General features: G+C 42.8%; 2 protein-coding genes across 5 annotated transcripts in view; one reads left to right on the plus strand and one right to left on the minus strand.

Moving 5' to 3' along the window:
* Positions 1-14504, plus strand: part of LOC5507629 — a 27321-nt gene extending 12817 nt beyond the window's left edge. Inside the window, exons 14-27 of one of the 4 annotated variants that reach the window (XM_048727274.1) lie at positions 84-263; positions 1866-2212; positions 2452-2704; positions 3023-3592; positions 3875-4039; positions 4677-5243; positions 5851-6063; positions 6364-6458; positions 7023-7271; positions 10375-10612; positions 11163-11179; positions 12149-12182; positions 12630-12664; positions 13142-14504. In XM_048727274.1, the coding sequence (XP_048583231.1) occupies positions 84-263; positions 1866-2212; positions 2452-2704; positions 3023-3592; positions 3875-4039; positions 4677-5243; positions 5851-6063; positions 6364-6458; positions 7023-7271; positions 10375-10612; positions 11163-11179; positions 12149-12175 (2921 nt within the window). In that variant the 3' untranslated portion in view covers positions 12176-12182; positions 12630-12664; positions 13142-14504. Of the gene's footprint in view, positions 1-83; positions 264-1865; positions 2213-2451; positions 2705-3022; positions 3593-3874; positions 4040-4676; positions 5244-5850; positions 6064-6363; positions 6459-7022; positions 7272-10374; positions 10613-11162; positions 11243-12148; positions 12183-12629; positions 12665-13141 lie in introns of those variants that run through there. The other 3 variants (XM_048727275.1, XM_048727273.1, XM_048727276.1) reach the window with 3 other exon arrangements.
* The window catches only part of LOC5507627, a 15787-nt gene continuing 4493 nt past the window's right edge, over positions 14413-25706 (minus strand). Inside the window, exons 5-15 of the mRNA XM_048727284.1 lie at positions 24911-25302; positions 24325-24562; positions 22793-22980; positions 22336-22536; positions 20255-20465; positions 19447-19520; positions 18732-19010; positions 18047-18281; positions 17441-17628; positions 16153-16350; positions 14413-15631 (exon numbers count right to left, since the gene is read on the minus strand). Of these exons, the coding sequence (XP_048583241.1) occupies positions 15390-15631; positions 16153-16350; positions 17441-17628; positions 18047-18281; positions 18732-19010; positions 19447-19520; positions 20255-20465; positions 22336-22536; positions 22793-22980; positions 24325-24562; positions 24911-25302 (2446 nt within the window). The 3' untranslated portion in view covers positions 14413-15389. The remainder of the gene's footprint in view (positions 15632-16152; positions 16351-17440; positions 17629-18046; positions 18282-18731; positions 19011-19446; positions 19521-20254; positions 20466-22335; positions 22537-22792; positions 22981-24324; positions 24563-24910; positions 25303-25706) is intronic.

A 25706-nucleotide genomic window follows, 5' to 3' on the forward strand; every position in this document is an offset into this window, starting at 1 on the left:
TCACGTGAAAATATCATTTGAAGATACGAAATGACCCATTTTTTAAAACCCTTATAGGGATACAATGTATTTCTTGTTTACAGCCAAGCCTGGCTCCTGCCCCGTCGTGACCGGATCGTCGCCCAGCTGTGGCTCTGATGTAAGTCTCGATTATATACCTTGCGGAGGGAGTGATAAGCAGAGCGACTGGACGTGCCCCGGTGAGCAGAAGTGCTGCCTGGACCAGACAGGGTGTCACCACATCTGCCGACACCCACCCAACAGTAAGTCACCACATCTGTCGACACCCACCCAACAGTATGTCACCACATCTGCCGACACCCACCCAACAGTGAGTAACCACATCTGCCGACACCCACCCAACATTAAGTCACCACATCTGCCGACACCCACCCAACAGTATGTCATCAGATCTGTCGACACCCACCCAACAGTAAGTCAACACATCTGTTGACACCCACACAACAGTAAGTCACCACATCTGCCGACACCCACCCAACAGTAAGTCACCACATCTGCCGACACCCACCCAACAGTAAGTCACCACATCTGTTGACACCTACCCAACAGTAAGTCACCACATCTGTTGACACCCACCTAACAGTAAGTCACCACATCTGCCGACACCCACCCAACAGTAAGTCACCACATCTGCCGACACCCACCCAACAGTAAGTCACCACATCTGCCGACACCCACCAACCCAACAGTAACTCATCACATCTGCCGACACCCACCCACCCAACAGTAAATCACCACATCTGACCCAACAGTAAGTCACCACATCTGTTGACACCCACCCAACAGTAAATCACCACATCTGTTGACACCCACCCAACAGTAAGTCACCACATCTGTTGACACCCACCCGACAGTAAGTCACCACATCTGTTGACACCCACCCAACAGTAAGTCACCACATCTGCCGACACCTACCCAACAGTAAGTCACCACATCTGTTGACACCCACCTAACAGTAAGTCACCACATCTGCCGACACCCACCCAACAGTATGTCACCACATCTGCCGACACCCACCCAACAGTAAGTCACCACATCTGCCGACACCCACCCAACAGTAAGTCACCACATCTGCCGACACCCACCCAACAGTGGGTCACCACATCTGCCGACACCCACACAACAGTAAGTCATCACATCTGCCGACACCCAAATAACAGTAAGTCACCACATCTGCCGACACCCACCCAACAGTAAGTCACCACATTTGTTGACACCCACCCAACAGTAAGTCACCACATCTGCCGACACCCACCCAACAGTAAGTCACCACATCTGCCGACACCCACCCAACAGTAAGTCACCACATCTGCCGACACCCACCCAACAGTAAGTTATCACATCTGTCGACACCCACCCAACATTAAGTCACCACATCTGTCGACACCCACCCAACAGTATGTCATCAGATCTGTCGACACCCACCCAACAGTAAGTCACCACATCTGCCGACACCCACCCAACAGTAAGTCACCACATCTGCCGACACCCACCCAACAGTCAAGGCATGCTTGGGGATCCTGTGATTTAGCCTCGAAAGACTACGCCAAAAAGAACTTTATTTGCTTTTCAGGGTTAGGGAACTTTAGAGAGCGAATTCTACGACGGCTAGGCGATGAAGGAATAACCAATTTTCTCAAAATGATTAGAGGAAAATTTTTTAAACAAAACCAATGCAAGTATGCAACATTTTCTGGCAAGTCGGATAAATGAAGTTTAAGAGCGCAACAATTGCAACCAATTTCTCCTTATTTGGTACTTTTTATTATACCGTATGTCACATATTTATAAAATTATAAACTGAGTCAAGAGTGGAGAGAAAAATATGTTTCTTTCTTTTCTAGAATGCAAAGGAAAGTACGATTTGGCTCTCCTTATCGAAGCATCGACATTTGTCGGCAAATCAGGTCTTGCAAAAATTAAATCCTTTGCTAAGGACCTCGTGGACGCATTCACCATCTCTCATCCGGACACTAGGATTGCCATCATCACCTACGGTGCCACGCCCACCGTCAACCTCAAGTTCAACACCCTACAGGGTCCCATGCTGTCTACGGGGGCGGTTCAGACGGCGATACAGGAGGTGTTGCCGAGAGATGGAGGGGGCGTGGCGGCCACTACCGCGGCGTTGCGGTTAGCGCTAAACGAGGTGTTTACTGTGGCTGGAGGATCACGGGATATTGCAAATAAGGTAACAGGGGGACCACGTGATAAGGGACGACCACTTAATATTTGACCAATTGATAACCAAAATCTCCCTCCCCCACCCCCCCCCCCCCCCCAAAAAAAAAACATACAATTCAAGCAAGTTAAAATATCGAACAGGCGTGGCTGGAAGACATTCACGGCTCAATGAAAATGGAATGGAATCGAAATGCTATAATTATGCTGCGTTGTTAAGTTTTATCGAGAACTTTGATCTACCCGCAGTCCCTTGTCATCATCAGTCAAGGACAGCTCGACGACGCGGCCACAGCAGCAGGCATTGCCGCCCAGTTAAGGCAGAAATTTGTCGATGTGTTTTCGGTCACCGTTGGTAACAACTCTGACGTCACTGGGCTCAGGGAGATCGTGTCCAAACCCGTCGACAAGAACGTGTTTATGACGTCATCCTTCGGCGCTCTGGACCCTAATTTGCGTGCTCTGACGAGAACAATCTGTGAAGGCGCAGACAAAGTCAGACGTGAGTTTGTAGCTGATTTTCACTTTCATCATTTTTAGGTACCTTCAGAAACTCAGGATATTTAGTTTCAGCTTTGTGTATATTACCGTGACATTGTATGGTAATACGTTTATAGGATGCTACCTCCAAATTCTTTACAAGATAATATTTTGTTTTAGCGTTTATAAATATCAAAATGAAATGACAACCTTACAAAATGGTACGACTGTCTATTAGTTTAAAGCAAACTATACTAGAAAGGCTTAAACGTAGCTCCACTCTTGTTGTATCTTTTATTCTTTAACATTTTTAAATTAAAATCAAAATTCTTCCCTTTAGCATGTGGCAAACCAATCGATGTGTTATTTGGTATCCCTGTGTCTAACCACCTCGGGCAAGAAATCTGGAGCGCAAAGTCCACGTTCAACTCGATCCTCGGGTTACTTCTCGTTAGCAATATCGGCGTCCATGTGGGAGTGATTCCATACAGCGAGACTTCCGACCTTACTCTACACCTCGACTCTCAATACAAACGCGACGACATCAAGCAATACATCAGCGATCTCCCGGCCAGTAAGAAGACGGGTCTGAACGTCGCAGGCGCTCTAAGGACAGCCGCTGACCAGGGCTTTACTCTGTTCGGGGGCGTGAGGCAGACTTCACCTAAAGTATTAGTGTTGATGATTCCTGCACGGTTTGTCCAAAGCGATGCTCAGGAGATTTTGGCCGCCGCTACAAAGTTAAAGAGTCTAGGGGCCCGCATTCTCGTGCTGGGAATCAGCGGTCAAGTGGACGAGACACTTGCTAAGTCTATTGCTTCTCAACCGACCTCTAGCTTCTTCGTAACTGCTGACACTTACAGTGGGCTCATTTCTTTGGCTCCAAAGGTGGTGAACACGATTTGTAGAGGTAAATCTTTTTTTTTTCAAAATGAAGGGAATAAATGCTAACTAGAATAATAAACCTGTGGCCCTCAAATGGATATAGATATTTATTTCACCTTTCACCGTTTACACAGAGAGAAATTCTGACTCCCCGATTACTTAGCGAAATCAAATCCCCAGGATCTACTAATTGTGTTTTGAAAAAGTGTGTTCTTAACTTCGCCTGCAGCGCACGACAAAGTCGTTACTCCCTAACTTTACCCTTACTTTCTAATTTTAAACTCACACTTCATCTCATTTGCTAAAGGTTCAATCTACGGCAAATGCCCGCCGCCACCACCCCTCCCCCCAGGGGGTACTTGCCCGTCGCAACCCTCCGTTAACTGTTCTATCGACGAGAGCTGTCAATCACAAGACATTGCCTGTTGTTACGATAGCTGTGGCTCCAGCAGATGCGAGAGAGCGATTAAAAGTGAGTTTCTAGCAAATGATTATTTTTAATGGCTGGATAGGCGATGTAGATAGGTATGATCTGGTGTAACCCTATTGTCGAAATAGCATTGTCGAGCTCCTCCCCCCCTCTTTTTCCCCTACTATCAAGAGTAAGGAAATCTATAAAAGAAGAATAAGCCTCCCTCCCTCTGTCTATTGCAATTCTTGCTTCCCCCCTCCTTATCTCGCTGCTTATAAGGGCAGTGTCATGGTAAGAGCTTTGTAAAAGCTCTCCGGCCCGGACACCAATGAATTTCAGTCAAATTCTGATATGAGCCTTTGGTACATGTGGGAGACTTAAATTCAAAGGAAATGACAACAAACTGTCAATAAAATAGTTTTCAATAAAATATTGCATAATATTTTAACAAGGCACTGACAGCTTAAAGTCCAACTGCTTGTAGACGATTAAAAAAAGGGCGCGTTTTTTTATTTGTAATCGCGGATGAGAATGATTAGAATTAGAAAAAGCGCGCGTTCGTTTATCCCTCGTTCCCATTCCGGAAGGGAATGAAGGCCATTCTAAACATTCTCTACCAACCATTTCTTTTCCAGAATGATAGGAAAAAAACACATTTACGTTTAGCTCTATCTTCTCGATCTTTGACTGTCATCAGATTGCTTTGTTCCTGCGGAGATCGTCTTCGCTCTTGATGCATCTGAATCTAGCAGCACAACTGCCTTCGCAGACATGAAGGGCTTCGTAATGGACGTGGTCCGATCATCTTCGACGTCCGAAAACAACCAACATTACGGCATTCTTAAGTACTCGTCCATTGCGTCACCGGAAACACGTGGGTTCCGAAACTTCCGCTCAGAAAGCGAGCTCAAGGAAATCTTAGATAAAATGGACAAAACGAATGATCCAGTCAAACGTGTGGACCTGGCTTTAAGGACAGCAAAACGAGAGTTCTTTAGTCCAAAAGGTGGCATGAGGTTTGGTCATCCGAGATACCTGATCTTCCTGACTTCCAGCCCGATAACCGCTGGGCACGAGGACGTCGGCTCAGCTTCAGCGGACCTAAAAGAGCTGGATGTGAACATCGTAGCGGTGGCGACCGATAGCGGTGTTGAGCCCGCGTTCCTGCAAAGTTTGGCCACTGAGCCGCGGTTTGTGTTTAAAGCGGATTCATCTGCAGGACTTAAAGGGCTTGTGGGCGACGTGACTGGACAGCTCTGTCACGGTAAGTTTTATCGGAATGTCGGTACATTATCACAGTATGTCGATACATGTCGGTAAATTATTACTTTGTATCGATACATGTCGGGATATTATCACAGTATATCGATACATGTCGGTAAATTATTACTTTGTATCGATACATGTCGGTAAATTATTACTTTGTATCGATACATGTCGGTTAATTTTCAAATTGTATCGATACATGGCGGCGAATTATAAAATTGTATGGATACATGGCGGTGAATTATCAAATTTTATCGATACATGTCGTTGATTTATGTCATTGTAACGATACATGTGGGTGAATTGCCACATTGGTGAACTCGCCACTATAACCAACTGGTCACCGGTGGTGAGCTCACCATTGGTGGTGACGAGTTTGCATTTCTCTTTACACGATAAAGTACATCAAGTTTAAGAATAGAATACCCCGAAAAGTTTAAAACTTCTAAAGAACTCTAGTTATCACACCGATACGTGTCAGTAAGTAATAACATTATATCGATACCTGTCGGTAACAATGTAACGATCTATGTCGAAATTAATATTTACAAACCATTTTGTAAATAAACAAAATAAAAAATAAATAACAATTTTCATCTGTTTAGAGAAACCAGGAAAATGCCCGCCAGTTCTGAATGATGACCCAGCTGCGTGCGCATCGATACCGAGCCCATCCGCTGACCTGATACCTTGCGGGCCCTCAGCCGGTAAAGTGGGGTTGAGTGAGAAGGCGACAGACTGGGACTGTCCGGGGGAGGCAAGGTGCTGTCGAGACCCGCAGAATGGTTGTCATAGCGTGTGCGTACCGCCGCCGCTAGGTGGGTCGACACTAGATGTTACTAGTCTGCTTATCTTAAAGGGGCAGTGTCACCAGCCGCGCATCTATGCTGCGCAAGGTCTAAGTTAACAGTGTGCCACACTATAAGAAGTTTATTTTAAAAATATTTCAGATAAATAAATATGCGTACGGCAAAGCTTGTTAGGGAAACCTTATGGCGTACACTCATCTTAAATAAGTTATATCATTAGTTGTTTTGAGGAGTTTTTATAAAAAAAAATGTCCTGAAAGGCTTTGTATCAGAAATGCAACGCTGCACGCTGTTCCTATTTTCTTGCAGAATGTAAGAAACATAAAGACATTTTGTTTATGGTGGAGACGACAGAGCAACTAGGAGAAGAAGGATTCGAGAAAATTAAAACATTTACAAAGCAGGTGACATTAAAAGACTTTTTAGCAGCATATGCATCATCATCATCATCACCATCATCATCATCATCATCACCATCATCATCAATGATGAAGAAGTAGCAACTAAACTACAACTAAAAGCATTACACAACAGAATAAAACAACAAGAGCGACTTTTCTTTTTCCTTTTTTGTTTGTGTGTGAGTGTCATTTTAACTAAGATCGCATAGGATACATGATACCCTGGTACGTGTCCAGAAGGTGGGGGGAGGGGGGGGGGCGATGGGTCCGGACCCCACCCTGCTCATGTAGTCAGATAAGTTCTACTCCGATTACTTCCTTGGCAGTTAAGAAGATGGTCAATTTTATGTGTGTATTTAAAAAGTCTTTAGATGGATCTTGTTACCTATCAGCAGAGCTAAGGATGCCGATTTGAAATTGCGAATTACTGCTCCGGACCCCACCCTGCGTATTTCTCTAGACACGTCCCTGATACCTTTCTTATTTCAACTTGAAATAACCTGCCTGAGGCAGGTTTTAAAAGAAATAAATATCATATAATGAGTTCTGCTAATTTATTTTTTGTAGATCATCGACGCTTTCGCTATCTCGTCCACTGAGACGCAAGTCGCATTCATGACTTTCCACCAGAGAGCGAGAGTAAACGTTCGGTTTAACAGCCTAAAGGGAGACCTGTTAGACAAGAAAAACCTGTTTGAAAAGATCGACAACATAAAATATTCGCCTGGGCGATTTTCGACCACGTATCGTGCGCTGCAATCTGCAAGGACAGCGGTATTCACCAAGAGTTCAGGCTCAAGAGAAAATACAAATAAGGTAAAAATTAGCCGTATCACGTGACCATGTCTGCAAATAGAAAATGCCCGTTGCCGATGTAGCTGTGAAATATCAATAGGCGATTAAAGAATCGAATAGCAAGAAGAAAAGCCATTATAGGGTCATCCGTAATGTTGTTCTCATATATTGGAAGCAGGGCACGTTGGGGATCCACTTACTGTTTTTATACTGTAAGAACCCTATTAATACGGACCCCTTGGGGATCCACGAGCTGTCCTCACACAGTAGAACCTCATTAATAGGGACACCTTGTGGATCCACTGACCGTTCTCATACACTAGAAGCTCATTAATACGGACACCTTGGGGATCCAAAAGCTGTCCTCATAGAGTAGAACCCCATTAATACGGACACCTTGGGGATTCACAAGCTGTCCTCATACAGTTGATCACCTTTAATACGGACCCCTTGGGATCCACGGACTGTACTCATAAAGAAGAACCCCATTAATACGGACACCTTGGGGATCCAAAAACTGTTCTCATACACTAGAACCTCAATAATACGGACACCTTGGGGATCAACTGACTGTTCTCATACACTAGAAACTTATTAATTCGGACACCTTGGGGATCCAAAAGCTGTCCTCATAGAGTAGAACCCCATTAATACGGACACTTTGGGGATCCACTAGCTGTACTCATACAGTTGAACCCCTTTAATACGGACCAATCCCTTCAGAGGCAGATCTAGGATTTAGAAAAGGGGGGTGACAGTTGACAGTTTGTCGCGATTTTTTTTTCAGATTTTAAGGAATATATGTTTCATGTTACAAATTCTTCTACAAAATATCGAGAATACTTTTATTTCGCCTGCTGAAAAGTTTTGAATTACAGAGAACCAAAAGCATAACTCCTCTTCCTGCGGACTTAACGGGAAGTATACTTAGAAAGAAGATAATGCCATTCGCCATGGTTGCGTTGCCATAAAAGGCCTACGGACCTCTATCCTGTCAATCGACACTATAATTGCGTATCGAATCGTGAAATCTTCCAGTTTGCGCTTTCGATTTTCGGGTGCAAGTGCATTAATCACAACACGATTTTGAAGGAATTCTGCCGCCGAGTTGTCAAAACACTTGAAAAGCCCTTGACAAGAATCCAACATATTGTGTACTATGTTGCAGGCGTGGCAAATGACTAGATTCAGTGAATAAAGGCAGCCTATGCCCGCGGCAGTTGGTCAAGTCAATCTCATTTTTAGCCAGGGATTCTTGTATTGATGCTGCTAAATCTTTGCCAGTGGGACATGTTGATACGTTACTCGCAGCTTCAGTTTTCTTGTCCACTCTACTTACTATGTGCAAGCATAAGTTTGCCGGTCGCGCTCCATCTAGCGTGTGGTAATATATAGTTTTTAAAGGAAGCTGGCAAAGTCTGATACTCGAAGAATACATTTTAAGAAATGCTAGATACATATTTAAATCAATGTAAAGGGATGTCCGTCCCCTCCAACTGCTATAAAATTCTAAAGCTTTTGCTTTTGCTATCCTTAGGGGGTCCCACGGGTATAACATGGATTTTAGAGCTTAGGGTTAGAAATTGCTTCGACCACACCCAATGTGCTATCTATAAGGGTTAAAAAATGTTGAATATACAATAACATCGAATTCGGCTGTAACAATTTGCGACGATTTTTTTTTTCCAAAATTTTTCTTTTCGCCTATCGAGGGGGGTGACATGTCACCACCCCTGGATCCGCCACTGCCCTTGGGGATCCACTGACTGTTCTCATACAATAGAACCTCATTAATACGGACACCTTGGGGATCCACTGACTGTTCTCATTCAATAGAACCTCATTAATACGGACACCTTGGGGATCCACTGACTGTTCTCATACAATAGAACCTCATTAATACGGACACCTTGTGGATCCACTGACTGTTCTCATACAATAGAACCTCATTAATACGGACACCTTGTGGATTCACTGACTGTTCTCATACAATAGAACCTCATTAATACGGACACCTTGGGGATCCACTGACTGTTCTCATACAATAGAACCTCATTAATACGGACACCTTGGGGATCCACTGACTGTTCTCATACAATAGAACCTCATTAATACAGACACCTTGTGGATCCACTGACTGTTCTCATACAATAGAACCTCATTAATACGGACACCTTGGGGATCCACTGACTGTTCTCATACAATAGAACCTCATTAATACGGACACCTTGTGGATCCACTGACTGTCCTCCTACAATAGAACCTCATTAATACGGACACCTTGGGGATCCACTGACTGTTCTCATACAATAGAACCTCATTAATACGGACACCTTGTGGATCCACTGACTGTTCTCATACAATAGAACCTCATTAATACGGACACCTTGGGGATCCACTGACTGTTCTCATACAATAGAACCTCATTAATACGGACACCTTGTGGATCCACTGACTGTCCTCATACAATAGAACCTCATTAATACGGACACCTTGGGGATCCACTGACTGTTCTCATACAATAGAACCTCATTAATACGGACACCTTGTGGATCCACTGACTGTCCTCATACAATAGAACCTCATTTATACGGACACCTTGGGGATCCACTGACTGTTCTCATACAATAGAACCTCATTAATACGGACACCTTGGGGATCCACTAACTGTTCTCATACAATAGAACCTCATTAATACGGACACCTTGGGGATCCACTGACTGTTCTCATACACTAGAACCTCATTAATACGGACACCTTGGGGATCCACTGACTGTTCTCATACAATAGAACCTCATTAATACGGACACCTTGGGGATCCACTGACTGTTCTCATACAATAGAACCTCATTAATACGGACACCTTGGGGATCCACTGACTGTTCTCATACAATAGAACCTCATTAATACGGACACCTTGGGGATCCACTGACTGTTCTCATACAATAGAACCTCATTAATACGGACACCTTGGGGATCCACTGACTGTTCTCATACAATAGAACCTCATTAATACGGACACCTTGGGGATCCACTGACTGTTCTCATACAATAGAACCTCAATAATACGGACACCTTGGGATCCACAAACTTGCCCTTATGCCTTTCCCTTTTCTTTCTCCAGACGGTAGTAATCTTCAGTACAGGTCGGTTTGAGAATCCCTTGGAAGCTTCCCAAGAGGCGTACGAGCTGCGCGGTGAGCATGTGGATGTGTTTGCTGTGCCAATCGGGAAGAACCCGGATGTAGGGACAATCAGAGACGTCGTGTCGCTGCCGACAGAGAAAAACATCTTCATGATGACGTCAGCAGCTGCTCTTAAGCCGCAGCTACGCGCACTCGTCTCCACTATTTGCCGGGGCGGTAAGCAATTGCACTCTCCCGGTGTCTTCTGGGTTTTCATAACGCCATATTTGAATACTCAGAAAGTCATGTGATTGATGTTGGTCTGTAGAAAAAAAAAACGGAGGTGCCGTGTGTGTGAGTGTGTTCATCGGATGATTTGGGAATGGGTCTGCAATTAAATCTGACGGATGAATATAGAGCTTTCTTCTAGATGGATATTTTCATGTTTTTTTCAAAATTATTTCTTTTCAATTTGGATAGTAGAAAAATAACAATGGTGTGGCAGTGATTTAACCTCTAACGCCATAAAACGGTCCTCTTCTTATTTCAAGTCGCCCATTCTTATACGCTTGGCTTATATATATACTACACAAACCCGGCCTCAGTACATCCTGCCCGAGCTCCTGTAAACCAAACAATCCTTTGTTTTTTATATTGTTATTCTAAAGTACGAGTTGAAATACCTGTGATATCAAGAAAACGTGTCTTTCTGACCACGCTTTTAAAACCCCAAATGTAGTTTTGTCTGTCTTCTAATTCTTTCATGTCTGATTTTTTTTTGTTTCAGCATTAAAACAGTATCAGGTACGTATAGATCATCCACCACAACTCCCACCATTTAGATGAAGCCCTTCGTTTTCTTTATCGCAAAAAAAAAAAGGATTGCGTTCGCGCGCGCTAGGAAAACACTTTCTTGCGACTTGAAAAAATGTGTTGCGGAATGCAGAAATTGCGTTTACTTTTCGTGCGAAAAGTAAAACAAGTTTCAAGAGCTGCCCTTGCGACTTGCAATATATATTTTTCTCGCGAAACAGGCTGTAAGAGAAAAAGCATACATATGTTACAGGGACTTTATTTCATCACAAAATCTAGACCATGGTGCTGGTGTATTAAAAGTTTCACTGCTACAAGCAACGAACTTGTTAAAATCCCCAAGAGACGCAAAACTGTGTTTGTTGGGAAATGCATATGGCTCTTTTATATTGTTATATTTTACATGATCATATAATCTAACGGTGCGCAGTTATGTATAGCTATAGATGATTGTTTATTGTTGTGGTGAATTCTTTATTGGTTATATTATATTATATTATATTATCTTTATTAGTTATTGTATATTTGCATTGTTTTTGCATGGTTCCTGTTTTGCATGCATTGTCTATACCCAGAAAATATCCATACCCCCCCCCTGCCCCCCTATTGAGGGGGACGGAGGTATGACCCCCCACCCCTCTGGAATTTCCAGCCCCCTGGAAAAAAATAAATACAGTAACTGTTAAAGAAAAAGGGCATTTTACCCCCACCCCCTCCCATCTGGAAAATCCTGGGCATTTGAACCCTCCACCCCCGCGGAATTTCCAATCCCCTCAATGGGGGGAGGGGGGGGGGGGGTTAGGATATTTTCTGGAACTACACATTGTGTTTTTATTTGTAATGTCGATGTTGAGTTTCTTCTTTCATCTACATAGTTATATCCGACCTTTGTTGTAATTTTTTTCATGTTCTTTTTATGTTTTTTGTTTGTTTGCTTGTTTGTCTATCCCTTTTTTGTAGCTGTTTGGGACTCGTTTTGTGAGCTAATTACAAGGTAAGTTATATGTTAACAAAAAGGCGCGTATACAGGAATTGCTGGGGGAGGGGGTGGTGGTTGTGGTGCGCCGTCAAAGATATCCATATGGAAAAACCGTAGTATTTGACGGTCGCTTAATAAGACAGGACCCACTCTTTGGCGGCCATGGTGGTCTGAGCTTATCCCGCTACGTCCTCAAATGGATGGACAGATGACATCCAAGCGTGTCATAAACAAAAAAGTACGCGACGAGATGCCGTCGACTGACTGGCACGCGTTGTGTACCCTAATAGCACATGGACCCTGGACCAATCAGAGTACGCGGTTTATGTAATCGTTGTATAATTGTTGCTATCTGCTGCTGGAAGAGTTTGTTGTTGATTTTGTAATTACTCGTGATGCTGTTGTTATTACTGCTGTTGTTGTTTCTTGTTGTTGCTTTGTTGTTGTTTTCTTCTTTTTTAGAATTAAGAATTTTTATCATTTCGACTTGTAACCAGGTAAGCATCGAGTAAGTACCTTGCTAATATGACAAAATACTATATGCTATTTATCAACTGGGAGGTACGCATCGTGAAATACCGAAGGCCAAGGTCAGTATTTTCAAGGCCGACGTCACGGTATTCTACGGTACGTACCGACCCTTAGCTGGAAAACAAGTACTTTACTCTCACCGAAACAGTGTGAATAGTATATAATATTGAACTTTAACAGCTTTTCAAGCGGGTTTCTACGGGAATGTATATTTCAATGTATAGATTAATTTTGCGGCAGTAAAGTATTCGTCCCAACGAAGTAGCCCACAGGTTCTTTAAGTTTTGGGCGTGGACCCATAACATCTTGTTATATTAAGACGGCGAAACAGGCTCTCGAAAACGCCTCAAAATAGCGCCCCCAAAAAAAGCTACCGGGAAAGCCGTTCAAACGCTGGATAAAAAATGTGGGCTGCCTAACAGCTCGGGTTCTTGTTCTTTCAGGGCGCAACTTTACTAACTAGCGCCTGTTTAGAAGGCTAAAGATACCCCGGCTCTTTTAACCCATTCTCATAAAAGGTGACTACAGACGCGCGTCCAGAGAGGGGGTCCGAGGGGTGTGAACACTACCCTGCTTATGTGACGAGATGGGTCACATGACTCGACTCCAGTTTACCCCTTCGTTGTAGTTAAGAAAACGGTTAATTTTACGTTGTCTATTTGGATGGAAAATGTTTCTATATCGATCTAGTGACCATACCAGAGTTAAGGATGCCGATTTTAACTTAATTGGCAGAGGTCAGTGACCTGCTCTAGATCCCATCCTGCGTTTTTATCTAGACACGCCCCTGGGTAAGTAAGAAAACTTGTACATCTAACACCAATCATTTTATTTGTATTTCAGGAATATTTTGGCATACTCATACAATGCAAAATGATGCGTTACAATAGCGTCTGGGTGTTCTGCCGTTCCCCTTGTAAATAGTTATATTATAGGAATTGTCAGAACCCAAGAGAAGCAAATAAGCTGTGCAGTGCACATGTATAATTTTTAATGTCATATCTCATAGCTCATTCAGCATATAAGTTTTTTCATTATTTAAAACACTTATGCTATGACGTTTTGTAAAAACGGTGTGTGGACAAAACGACTTGCTTGTGGGAGAAACTTTACTTGTTGGCTAAACCACTCTACTTATGGGCTAAACAACTCTACTTTTCGGCAAAACCACTCTACTTTTCGGCAAAACAACTCTACTTTTGGGCGAAACAACTCTACTTGTGGGCGAAACAACTCTACTTGTGGGCGAAACAACTCTACTTGTGGTCAAAACTACTCTATACTTGTGGGCGAAACCACTCTATTTTTCGGCGAAACGACTCTACTTGTGGGCGAAACAACTCTACTTGTGGGCGAAACTACTCTACTTGTGGTCAAAACTACTCTATACTTGTGGGCGAAACCACTCTACTTTTCCGCGAAACGACTCTACTTGTGGGCGAAACAACTCTACTTGTGGGCGAAACAAGTCTACTTGTGGGCGAAACATGTCTACTTGTGGGCGAAACTACTCTACTTGTGGACGAAACTACTCTACTTGTGGACTAAACTATTCTACTAGTGGACGAAACTACTCTACTTTTCGGCGAAACCACTCTACTTGTGGATGAAACTACTCTAACTGCGGCATTTACTTTGTCCATATAAGTTATAATATGCTCATGCGAGTACTTGAATGCGTATCATTTAGAAAGCAAAATGCTCAGACAAAAAACTTTGTTTGGTGATATCTTTATTTCTTATTGCGATTCCTAACAACTTGTCTACGGTTCTACATAATTAAACAAATCCCATTGTAAACAATCACAAAGATAAGGTGACTTTTTTCTTAAATACAGGGCCGTAGCATGTCTCGAAATATTGAGGGGGAGGGCACAATGCAGAAACATTAAGAAAATATTGGGGTGGGGCACAGCCACGCCCCTACTGGTCATTTCTTGTAATTTTCTAAAAGTATATATATATATATATATCTTTTTCTTGGGGGGGGAGGGGAGGGGGCATATGCCTGCGGCCCTGAAATAAGACTACAAACTACAGAAATTCTAAACCTTTCAGTTGATATAAGGGACTTAATAATATAAGGGACAAGAAAAATATAAGAAAAATGTCAGAAGATCCAGTTTTTTTTTACAGTGCAAGATAGTATGATATTTCAGACGGGGGCTCAACCTTTAAAAAACATACCAAAGGTCTCCCAACCCTTTCCAGTTGCTAAACCATTTTCTGACTTCAATCATTCATTAAAGGAATTTCAACTGGTGCTTTTTATTGGTCAGCGCCTTGCGGAGATGTGGCGTGATCTTAGTGCTGACAAATAAATCCGCTTCTTCAAGGACTCCCAAATATGGTATGGAATGCCTAATAAGACTCCCAAATATGGTATGAAATGCCTAATAAGGAAATGACCGTGCGAGCTAGAAAAACGACAGTTGGAATTCCTGCAAGTAAGTTTACGTGGAAATTCTTGACTTACAAAGCTCTAGAGAGATAAAAAAGCGAAAAACAAAATGCATGAAGCGGACCCCCAAATATGGTATGTAATGCCTTATCAGGAAATGACCGTGCGAGTTTGAAAAACGACAGTTTTTTAAACAAGATTGACTTGATATGCCAGCGCGGTCTTTTCTTCCCTCCTTCCTCTGTTGCCCGCGCTCGCTTAGCAGGCAAGTTTTCATCGTTGAGTAGCTATTAATCATTCATATTTCCTAACTTGTTATGATATGTGTGACGGCATTCCCCGCCGGCGTAGGCAAAGCCCTGATTCGTCGAAGTGCTTTTAAGAGCGTTACTATAGTAACAACTCCATTTTAATATAGTGCTTCCAGCCTTCTTGTCAAGAAGTGCGTACAGAGGTGGGATGCAGCCATCTTTTGGCGATGCGCCGTGCTTTTCATTGCAGAATTCGTCTCGGTGTTTCTGTGCGATGGCACCTGAAGAAGATTATGCTAATTAGGAGAGATGTGGATGCTACGTCATTAGTTTTCCGTCAATACAAAAGGAAAAACAATATTGTTTAGAATAATTATCTGCTTCGCCGATAAATTTGAAACTTCTTACACCTATTTTCCAATGTATGCGGAATCCCGGGTTTTTAATGTTTTGTCATTCGACAAGGCAAGTACTTCGAGGATGTCATAAGCAATCGGAGTTGCTAATATCACATTACATGAAGTATATTGCTAAACTCCTTACTCGACATGATCCAGCCGCCCAAACCATGAGCTCTCCGCGAAGATCTGTGCTGGAGAGTAATTTGTTGTCGATATTTACAAGACGCATCTGTTGAAGGCACTTGCAAAGTACTCTTTGTTGGGAACTCATTCGCATACTTACCAGTTTGATGGTATTCGTAATTTGGACGACTATGTATTGGTTGCTTTAACACTCCACCCCACCCCCCACCCCTAAAATATATATAAAATAAAGTATAAAGAACACAAGCTTGTCTTACCGGGAAGGAAAAGCTTCCCATTGAAGATGAAGCGGACGCCTGTGATGGTAGCTCTGCGCAGCTGAAACCAGCTTACGGCATCCCCGCTCCACATTCCCCAACCGGTGCTTATAGCTCTAATGAAATCGTCTGCAAGAGCTGTCTTCCAGATGTTGATATTAGAGAGAAAACCGACGAATGATGATCGAAAACCTCCTCCTGTGAAATAAGGTAGCTTGTTGACTTGAACACATATACTATCGAGTTTTTTGAAGCTACCAGCGCGGTAAGTAGAAGTATTAATTTGTAAGAAAAGTGAAGGGGGAGGGGGGTGGAGGGGGGTTCAGTCTTGCGTGTTTTTTTTTTCTTCTTGTCTCCAAGATATGCATGAATTCTTTTAATCGTTGTATGATTTTTTTTCTGTCTGGTTTGGGCTGCATTGCCTTTTTTTACAGGATTTCATCGTGTATGAATTATTTTTGTTCCTTAACCACCCACCCTTCACTTTTCTAATGGTCCGCCCCATATGAGTCATGTGTTTTTGTGTCTGGGTAGATCTTAAGCTTCACTCTAATAGTTTAGCTAGTGCTGCTGAAGATCGTAAATAAACGTATGACAAGAGACAGTAAGGTATCATAATAACAACAACAGTAACGATAACGGTCAAGAAAACGACAAAGATAAAGATAAAGAAGATGAACAGGACCGTAGCAGGTGGTGGGGAACTGGGGGGTATGTGCCCCCACCCCGCCCGCCAATATTTTCAAAAATTATAAGGACCTGACCAGAAGGGGCGTGGCTGAGCCCTCACAATATTTACTTAATGTTTCTGTATGTTGCCCCCCCCAAATCTCACGTGACTCGTAACTGTTCTGGATGATGAAGATGATGAAGACAAAGATGACAATAACGTTTAATATGATGATGATGATATAGCCAGAGAATAAAGCATCCTGTCTGACACTCACCTACAGACCCTTGGTCCTGTCCGACACTCACCTACAGACCCTTGGTCCTGTCCGACACTCACCTACAGACCCTTGGTCCTGTCCGACACTCACCTACAGACCCTTGGTCCTGTCCGACACTCACCTACAGACCCTTGGTCCTGTCCGACACTCACCTACAGACCCTTGGTCCTGTCCGACACTCACCTACAGATCCTTGGTCCTGTCCGACACTCACCTACAGACCCTTGGTCCTGTCCGACACTCACCTACAGACCCTTGGTCCTGTCCGACACTCACCTACAGACCCTTGGTCCTGTCCGACACTCACCTACAGACCCTTGGTCCTGTCCGACACTCACCTACAGACCCTTGGTCCTGTCCGAGGAGCAGAACTCCTCCGGATGGGATGATGGCGCCTTTTGAGACACCAAGGGCATCTTTGACGATGGTACCATCAACGTAGAGCTTTCCTGACCCGTCCATACTTCTCCACGTGAAACAGATAACGTGCCATTCGTTGTCACGCACATCTACGCCAGTGCTGGTGCTTTTAGAACAGGGAAAAAAATATTCGCTTTGATTGAGGTCAAACTTGCCCAAACGGGTATGATTATTACATTTTTCTTCATTTTGTAAACAACTGTGCTTGTTACGCCGCAGAATATAATAGCTTAACGCAAAATGTAATATTATCGCAAAATGTAATAACTTTCAACGCAAAATGAAATCTTATTTAACGCTGAATGTAATAACGCAAATTGTAATAACTTTATCAATCGACTTATAGTCAAGGGTAAGGGATGGGTGGCCCTTAAAATAGCCCTAGCTCTCGCGCGGCCATTCAAAAAGCTAACAAAACAAACGTATTATCGGATAGAAAACTGCTCTGAAAATCGGCATAATCGACAGCTACGCAGGCTATGAATAAAAAGGCTATGAATAAAAACCGCCAGGGAGATACTCACATATACATGCCTTCAATTCCGACCCGAATATCGTTGCCAATAAGTTGCATGGAGATGCTATGAGCGTTCGCGTCGTGTACATAACTAGCAGGGCACATGTCATCTGCTATTAGCTCAGACGACATATTGAGCCAGAGACAGAATGTCAAGGCGGATAGCGTGGGCATGTCTTTGTAAACAGCGTGATTGGAGGTGGATAAACTGCGGAATGCCAGCTGATACCTGAATTCATCTCCTGGTGATTTAATCGATTGTGTAAGCTTTTCTTTAATTATAAGTGACGTTCGTAGATCCAGACCCTAAACTAAAAATGCTAATTTGGGGGTGGGGGTGGGGGTGGGGGTGGGGGGGGGGGGAGGGTTGGGGGAGGAAACCTTCCTCAACCAACACTCTGAAGTTTAATGGTCACACAAACAAACGTAACAAATAAGACTTTCTAACCTCTTTAAAATATACCAGAGGGTCCTGAAAACAATTTTAAACAAATTTAAAACAAAATAATACCACATCCCCCAGATGCTTTGACATTCTATTGTCTGAAAACAATGTTTTCGTCGGCTGTTTAGGGGAATTTTATCTAAATCTGCTTCAGCTACTCGTTGGAGTCCAACCCTGCCCCCTTTTCCCCGTTCTGAATAGGATTAATAAATAAAAACAACTAGAAAGGCGTGACTGGCTTTCTCACCATCGATTTCGATTTCGGGATTGAGGTACAGTCTTGTGTTCCCGAATCCTTTGGTCATGACGTCACGCCAAGCCACAACGTCACCTTTCTCTGAGGCCGGTCGAGAGGACATGGCGTCTATCGCCACGTCTGTCAATACCTCGCTCCACATATTGAAGCGTGTTACCGTGCAGTTTAGCAGTCGAAGTGAGCCGCCGGCCTTGAGCTTCACGCCCCCTGCGTGAGGGCTGTTTGTCATGCGCAATGCGCCATTATTAAATACACGACTGGTTCCATTGCCTTTCCGTGAAATGAAAGAATAAAAAAAATCTTTATCATGTGTAAGATCAAATTGACGGATACATTTATAGGGTTTTAGACGCGAACTTTGCGACCTAAAAAAAGCACAAGACAAATCGAAGATGTCACAATAAAACAATCTAAAAAATGAACAAAGTCCCCCCCCCGTCCACACAATATTTGTCCCTCAAAAAGTGGATTGAGCACCTATTGTAAGGGCCGTAGCAGGAGGGCACATGGGGCCACCTGCCCTCCCCCCTCACCCCTCCAATATTTAAAAAAATATATAAGGAAATAACCAGTAGGGGAGTGGCTGTAACCTCAATATTATCTTAATGTTTCTGTTTCCTGGTCCACTGATATTCCGAGTTCTGCTACAGCTCTGATTGCACATTCCCGTGAAAATACTGTTTGCGAATCACGGGTCAATCCTTACCGCCGTTGTGCCACGTGACGCATATGTGTTTCCAAAAATCTTTTTTAGGGTAGATCATCTTGTCGGTCCTGGAACTAAAAAGAAAGGAACAAGTTGATGATTTTGAAGCAAATATCGTTCTAAGTTTGTTTTCAGAGTATAATATCATCAATAATCCCATCTTTCAGGGGAGAAGATGGAAATAATTGTCGCAAATATTTTATACCAAAGACCTTTTATGAATTTTTATTTGAAAATAATAATTCTAATGAACATAAGAGAAAGGGCATCACCTAAAAAATTAACCAAATGAATCCAACTACGTTTTTAGGAATCAGCTACAAGAAATATTGGAGTTCTTTAATTCAGTAGAAATTGCGGTCCTCATCAAATACTTTTCTTTTTGTGCATAACATCCTGACTTCAGAGTAAAATGAACTTAACTATAATACGCTTTAGTTGAAATTAACAAAAATTTAGATTCATCGCAGATATTTAATTTCTTATTTGAGGCAAAATATCGGGGAGATTTCCTGCGAGTTACGTAAAATCTTTCAATTCAGACACCATTTAGTGACAAAAATAGAACGAGTAGAATGACTGAGGCGGACTTTCCATGGCTGTTGCACGATCTCCGGCAAATACCAGGCGAAAAAATGGATGACAACAAATATGTTTGATATGAGAAACGAGCATCCGAGCAAGGCCATCGCAGTTTTGTAAAGCACTTTCAAATTTATTTTGTAAAGCACTATTAAAATTCATGAGACAATTTTTTTACTCCCCCTAGAAATAGAAATCAAAACAATATACTAGCACGGTCACTTACACAGTGCCAACAAGGAGACTCAAGGTTCCGACATAGCTAAAACCCAGCATCATTTCCGTATGGGAGTTGACCTCATATTTGAGTATCTCGTCCGACGTACGCTCCTTCAGCCACAGGCATACCGTGAAGCGTGTCAGGGAGGGGAGGCTGGGGAGTTGGACGAAGTCTGTACCGCCTGGTGGAATGGTGAACATGAAGTCTGACTGGTTCGCTGTAAAATGATAAAAATGCTATGCTAGTCGTCCTATTCCCAGACGTTTTTATCGGGTTTACTTTGGTTGGGTTTCCTGTGGGTGGTAAGAGTTGTGACGTCACAGGAAACAAGCCCCTTACGGTTCATCTCCGAGCACAGGAAACCCAGTAAGAACGCCTGGGACTAGACTGGATGCTAGTGTGTTCTTCTGGCAATGTCACGGCCCATGAAACATGTCTGTGCGGATTTGCGGTGCCACTCTTAAGCGTCCTCGTGTTAAAATCATGTATACAACGTTGGCAGTGCAAATGGAGGAGAATGGAAGTACTACACACGAAAGTAACCATGGATCTCAATATATTTCAACCAAATTTAGAAAAATAATATGTTTAAATCGTACGATTATCCATTATGGCAATGTTTCATCTAGTGTAAGATATAAGTCTAGAAGATGCCTTATAAAATATTTTTATGTCTAGACCCAAATGGCTTCATTTCGGGTGAATTTTTTTTATTATGCCATTCGATGACAATAGGCACACTCTAGATGTTAGCAAAAAAAAAATACCACCAAAATCCTATATACTCCGCCAGATATTCAAGAAAAACCGAATTCGAACGAGTGTAGCGTTATTCTCGAAGGCGCCAATAATCCCATAATCCTGTTTACTTAGCTTAAAGTCCCGCGATCAACATCCGGGGAACTTAGTTTTACTGCTTTTCCCTCTAATTAGAATACAAGCGCGTCAGTATCATTATCGACGTTTTATCCGAGATTTATCCGTATTTATATAAACTTTATTAGCGTTTACTCTAAATTTTGCATAGTTGTTAACTACGCCAAGATTAAGTAAGAATCCTTGGCTTCCTTCGAAGAAGGCTAAGCGAGGAAGAAAGCCCAAAACATAGAGTTGTCTCCGTTCGCGGTCTTTTTAAGTTTTCCGCGCTCTTCTTTTCTTCGGTGCAAGTTCGCTTCGGTCTAGGCATCTTCCTTCACTTGCACGACTAGCGCTATGACATTTGAACGGCTAAGAGTTTTCCCGCTGCGTGTAGAGCGTGCAATGTGATTGGTTGCCATACCCCGATATCTCGCAATCAAATTTCACCCCATCTTACTCTAAATATGTGAATTAAAGGTACACTTCTAACCGCCCGATTCCTGTGCAACTTGGCAAGCGTCTAGTATAGATATTGTTCTGCCACACCGTGCCGCGGATAATCAATAGCTTTTTTTGCTACTGACTTAATTAGCGCGTTGTAGCCAAAGAAGCAAAATTATTCCACGAATAACTTTGACCCTTGATTATTATTCAACGAGGCTGTGTGACGTCGAATATAGACACGGTTTGTCAGTTCAGTACATGGCGACAAATATAAAGCAGATCCCGGGAGGTTACGCGCTTTTGGTGTGCATAAATAATTCGCATGTTTAAAAGTGGTCCATTTCGCACTTCGGACCAGGCAAAAGCACTCAAAATTAAGCGCGTATAAAAAATGATCATTTTAGGAGGAAAGTACAATTATTAAGCTTTAAATTGATATATAGTTTGTTGGAATTTGCTTTAATCCGACGCGAGCGATTTTGCGAGCGATTTTCCCGGGACGATCGGGGTAATTACCGCTTGGGTCTACGGTATCCTTAAGAGACGTTTATTCAAAAATCTCAAAAAAGTTACATAGCCGTCAAAGCAATGCATTATATGTAGAATAAGATGGACTCTTTAAACATGTATACATGGAAATGCATTATGGGAAAACAACTGGAGTAACTATAAATTGATATAAAAAATGATATCCCAAAAGTGATTGCTAAGCTTCCCGCTTACGAAAATGTTACTGGTTAAAAAGACATTCTAAATCAACTATAGACGGTATCATTTTGGCTTACCCATTATGCAATCAGAGTAGCGGACAATCGGCAAATGCTTTCTGGAGGTGAATCTAAGGTCGCGCCAACTGATTGCGTTTCCACGAGCCTCGCTACATCCCTGGGAAATCTGAATGATCTCATCAACCGTCAGAACGCGGTCCCAGAGGTTCACATCCTTTAGAAGACCCTGAAATGCCTGACCATCTTCGAAACCGCTGCCTGAAATGGTACATGTCAAACAATGGCTATTATTTTTTCAAATGGTCTTAACAAAACGCTGGAGCGCTTGTGATAATTTTTAAAAAGCGTTGTTTTCAGATTTCTTTTTAAGATGTCTTCCCGCAAAAACGTTAATTAGGAATTCCTGCGGGGTTTAATCGGATATTCATGACTAACTTCTCCTACCGGGCATAAGGAAAACTGAGGTTTCGCTTAACGGACGCCTGTTAAAATGATGTTTTACTGTATAGCATACCGTAGCTCTTTTGGTCCTGTCCAAGAACAAGAACTCCATTGCCACGGATGACTGAATCTTTTGCATTGCTGGTATTCAATATGTTGACGCCGTCTATGTAAGCCATAAGCTGTCCATCTGATGACCGCCACGAGTGGCACACAGTGTGCCATTTACCGTCCGTCAGGTCACGAATGAGTTTATGCTTACTACAAGATAAAAGACAAACAATGAATATAGGGGTCTTACACTAAAGCCCGGTGCACACGGTGAGAAAAATTTCAGGCGTGCACTTTGTTCACCACCCCGCGAGGACAAAAACTCACAGTTCAAGCAGGAATGAATTTTGCCTCAGTTGCGTGTGAAACGTAATTTCGTTCGATCGACGCCCTCACTGAGTTTTTGGCTTCTCGAGGCAGTGAGCAAGGTTCACGCGGGAATGTTTCTTCACTGTGTGCGCCGGGCTTAAGAAATAACGTTCTTATTTTAGTAGCAAACCCAAGCCAAATTCAGCGGCGGCGTAGCGAGGATTTTTAACAGGAGGGGGCCCAAAAGGCCCTTGCATTTTCTCCCGTATTTTAGATAATGTATCACACATTGTGGCTGCTAGAAGGGGAGGGGGGGGGGGGGGGGGTGGGGCACCCTCCTGGCTGCGCCCCTGAAATTGAACATAGAATGACTGCAATTACCGTCACGCCAGGGAAAACTAAAAATAAAATATTTTATTGAAGATAAGCCTTTTTTGACATTTTCATTTTCACTTTTCTTGTTGATGATTCCTAAGCGCTGAATAACTTGCTTTTTATGATTATTCTTTTTTGCCGCCAAAAGTCTGCCCCCAGTGATTTCTCCGTGCAAGCCGTATATTACTTATCAACTAGTGGAATAGTTATCATGAGCGTGGCTACAAGGCGTAACCATAGATACATATACATAGAATCCTAATTTACTTAACAATAAACAGTTAAAATAAATCTTATAAGACCTTAAGCGATACAATAGTTCCATCGCTTTATCTTTCTAAATGAGCTCACATAACTCGAATTATATTCGTCTGTTTCCCTTTAAATATCAGGGGCCGATTCCTTGAAAGCCGGTTAGCACTAACCCAGGCCCGTGTCCAAAAGTTTTCTTGGGGGTGGGGGGGTGGGGAGGGGTCGAAATCCGAAAAAGTGCAACTAATTTTTCTTGCGGGGGGGGGGGGGGGGGGGGGGGGGTGAAGGGAGTGAGTTTTCTGATAAAAATCTGACCACCTCCGAAAGAAAAAAAAAGGATTTTTTTATGCCTTTGCGGTTTCTACAAGGGACGTTTTTTGTCGGATTTGGCTACAAAAAAGTCTGACTGATTGATGACATACCAGACTGATCTAGCTAATGTCAATAGCACGTCTATTGAGAACCAAAAATGGACTTTCGGCCGTTGTGTGTGTGTAAGGGGTGGGCCCCCAACCCCCCTCCCCCCCCCCCCCCCCCTGGGTACGGGCCTGAATTTATCCCTGGGTTAGCGTTAACCTGCTTTCTAAGAACCCATCCCTGGATTCAACTTAATCTCACCTATCTGAGTGCCAACCATCGATGAAGAACCTCATCTCGTCATTACCGTATATGAATAATATCAGGCTGTTGACCTCACTTGGAGTCGCGTACGAAAAGACAGTGATTTCCGTCTTATCGGTAGTCTTTAAATTGGTGCATATCGACAGAGACTGCAAGTCTGGCATAGCAGTGTTGACGATGGCGTAGCGCGAGGATGACTTAGTTATGAAGTTCAAGGCGTGGTTGTACTTCTTGGCTAAAACGAAACAATAGATTTGTTGTTCATCTACAATTAACAGATCATGGGTATTATCACCATTTTCATTACTACATCACTTTTGCAAATCTAGGTATTGACGTCACACATGCGTACCTGTTTTCAAAAAAGGGGCCAAAAGTTAGCGATTGTCTAAGCATGATTTATTCTTTCTCACAAATAATATGGGTTACTATCAATGTAATATGGCTATAGTTATCGGTGATATAAAAAATATTTGAGATGTCTCTTTAATATGTAAATAACCTTATAGTTTGCAATTGTACGTGAAACAAGTTTGAATAGTACGCGCGCTCTGATTGGGCAATGAGACTTTGACACACGCACCTCTCAATCCGAGACACGAGGTCGACGACTCAATGATGACGTCAGCTCTTCCTTGATACTTTATTTCTCTCCAATCTACGAAGTTCCCAGTCTCTCGACCGCATGCCTGAGCCAACACTTCTATAGTCTCATCACTTAAGATCTCCTCCCAGACATTAAACCGACTGATCACACCAACGAAGGATTTACTTGCATCGAAACCACCGACCATCTCCTTTTGAATCTGGCCGATTACCAGCTTACCAGGAGAAGGGATAGTGTGGTCTTTACTCAGATCGGAACCCTGTCCTCTTTTGACCCCATCTACAAGAAAGTACCATTTACCGTCGGTACCGGTCCATTTGATGCAGACATGGTGCCAGTCGCCTCCAAGCGGCTCGGCGTACATTTCACTAAATATATGTAAAAATATACAAGTTGATCAACACAGTCATTGTAACGTGGTTCTTACAATGATGCCTATATAGAAGAGCTAAAGTTTTCCCCCTCCCTGATTTCCAGAAAACATGGTGAAAATGCCGATTCCTGTCAATTTGGGACTCGCGGCCAAAATTTGTTAGAAAAACTTGATCGCTTGGTAAAATCTTTTTCTCAATAATCTTGAAAAGCCCTTAGACCCAGGCCTCCAAGTGGACCCAGGCCGGCCGCGTGGGTATGAAGGTCACCCAAATATTGATATGCTTTGATTGGCTAATTTCATGGAATTCAATATTAAAAGCTGTTTTTAAAGCTTAATTTTTTTCAATTAATCAGGTTTTGTGCGAGTGCAGCAAAACATTACCCCACAAAAACTGTC

The sequence above is a fragment of the Nematostella vectensis genome, chromosome 5 (assembly GCF_932526225.1).
Source record: "Nematostella vectensis chromosome 5, jaNemVect1.1, whole genome shotgun sequence".
NCBI lineage: Eukaryota > Metazoa > Cnidaria > Anthozoa > Actiniaria > Edwardsiidae > Nematostella > Nematostella vectensis.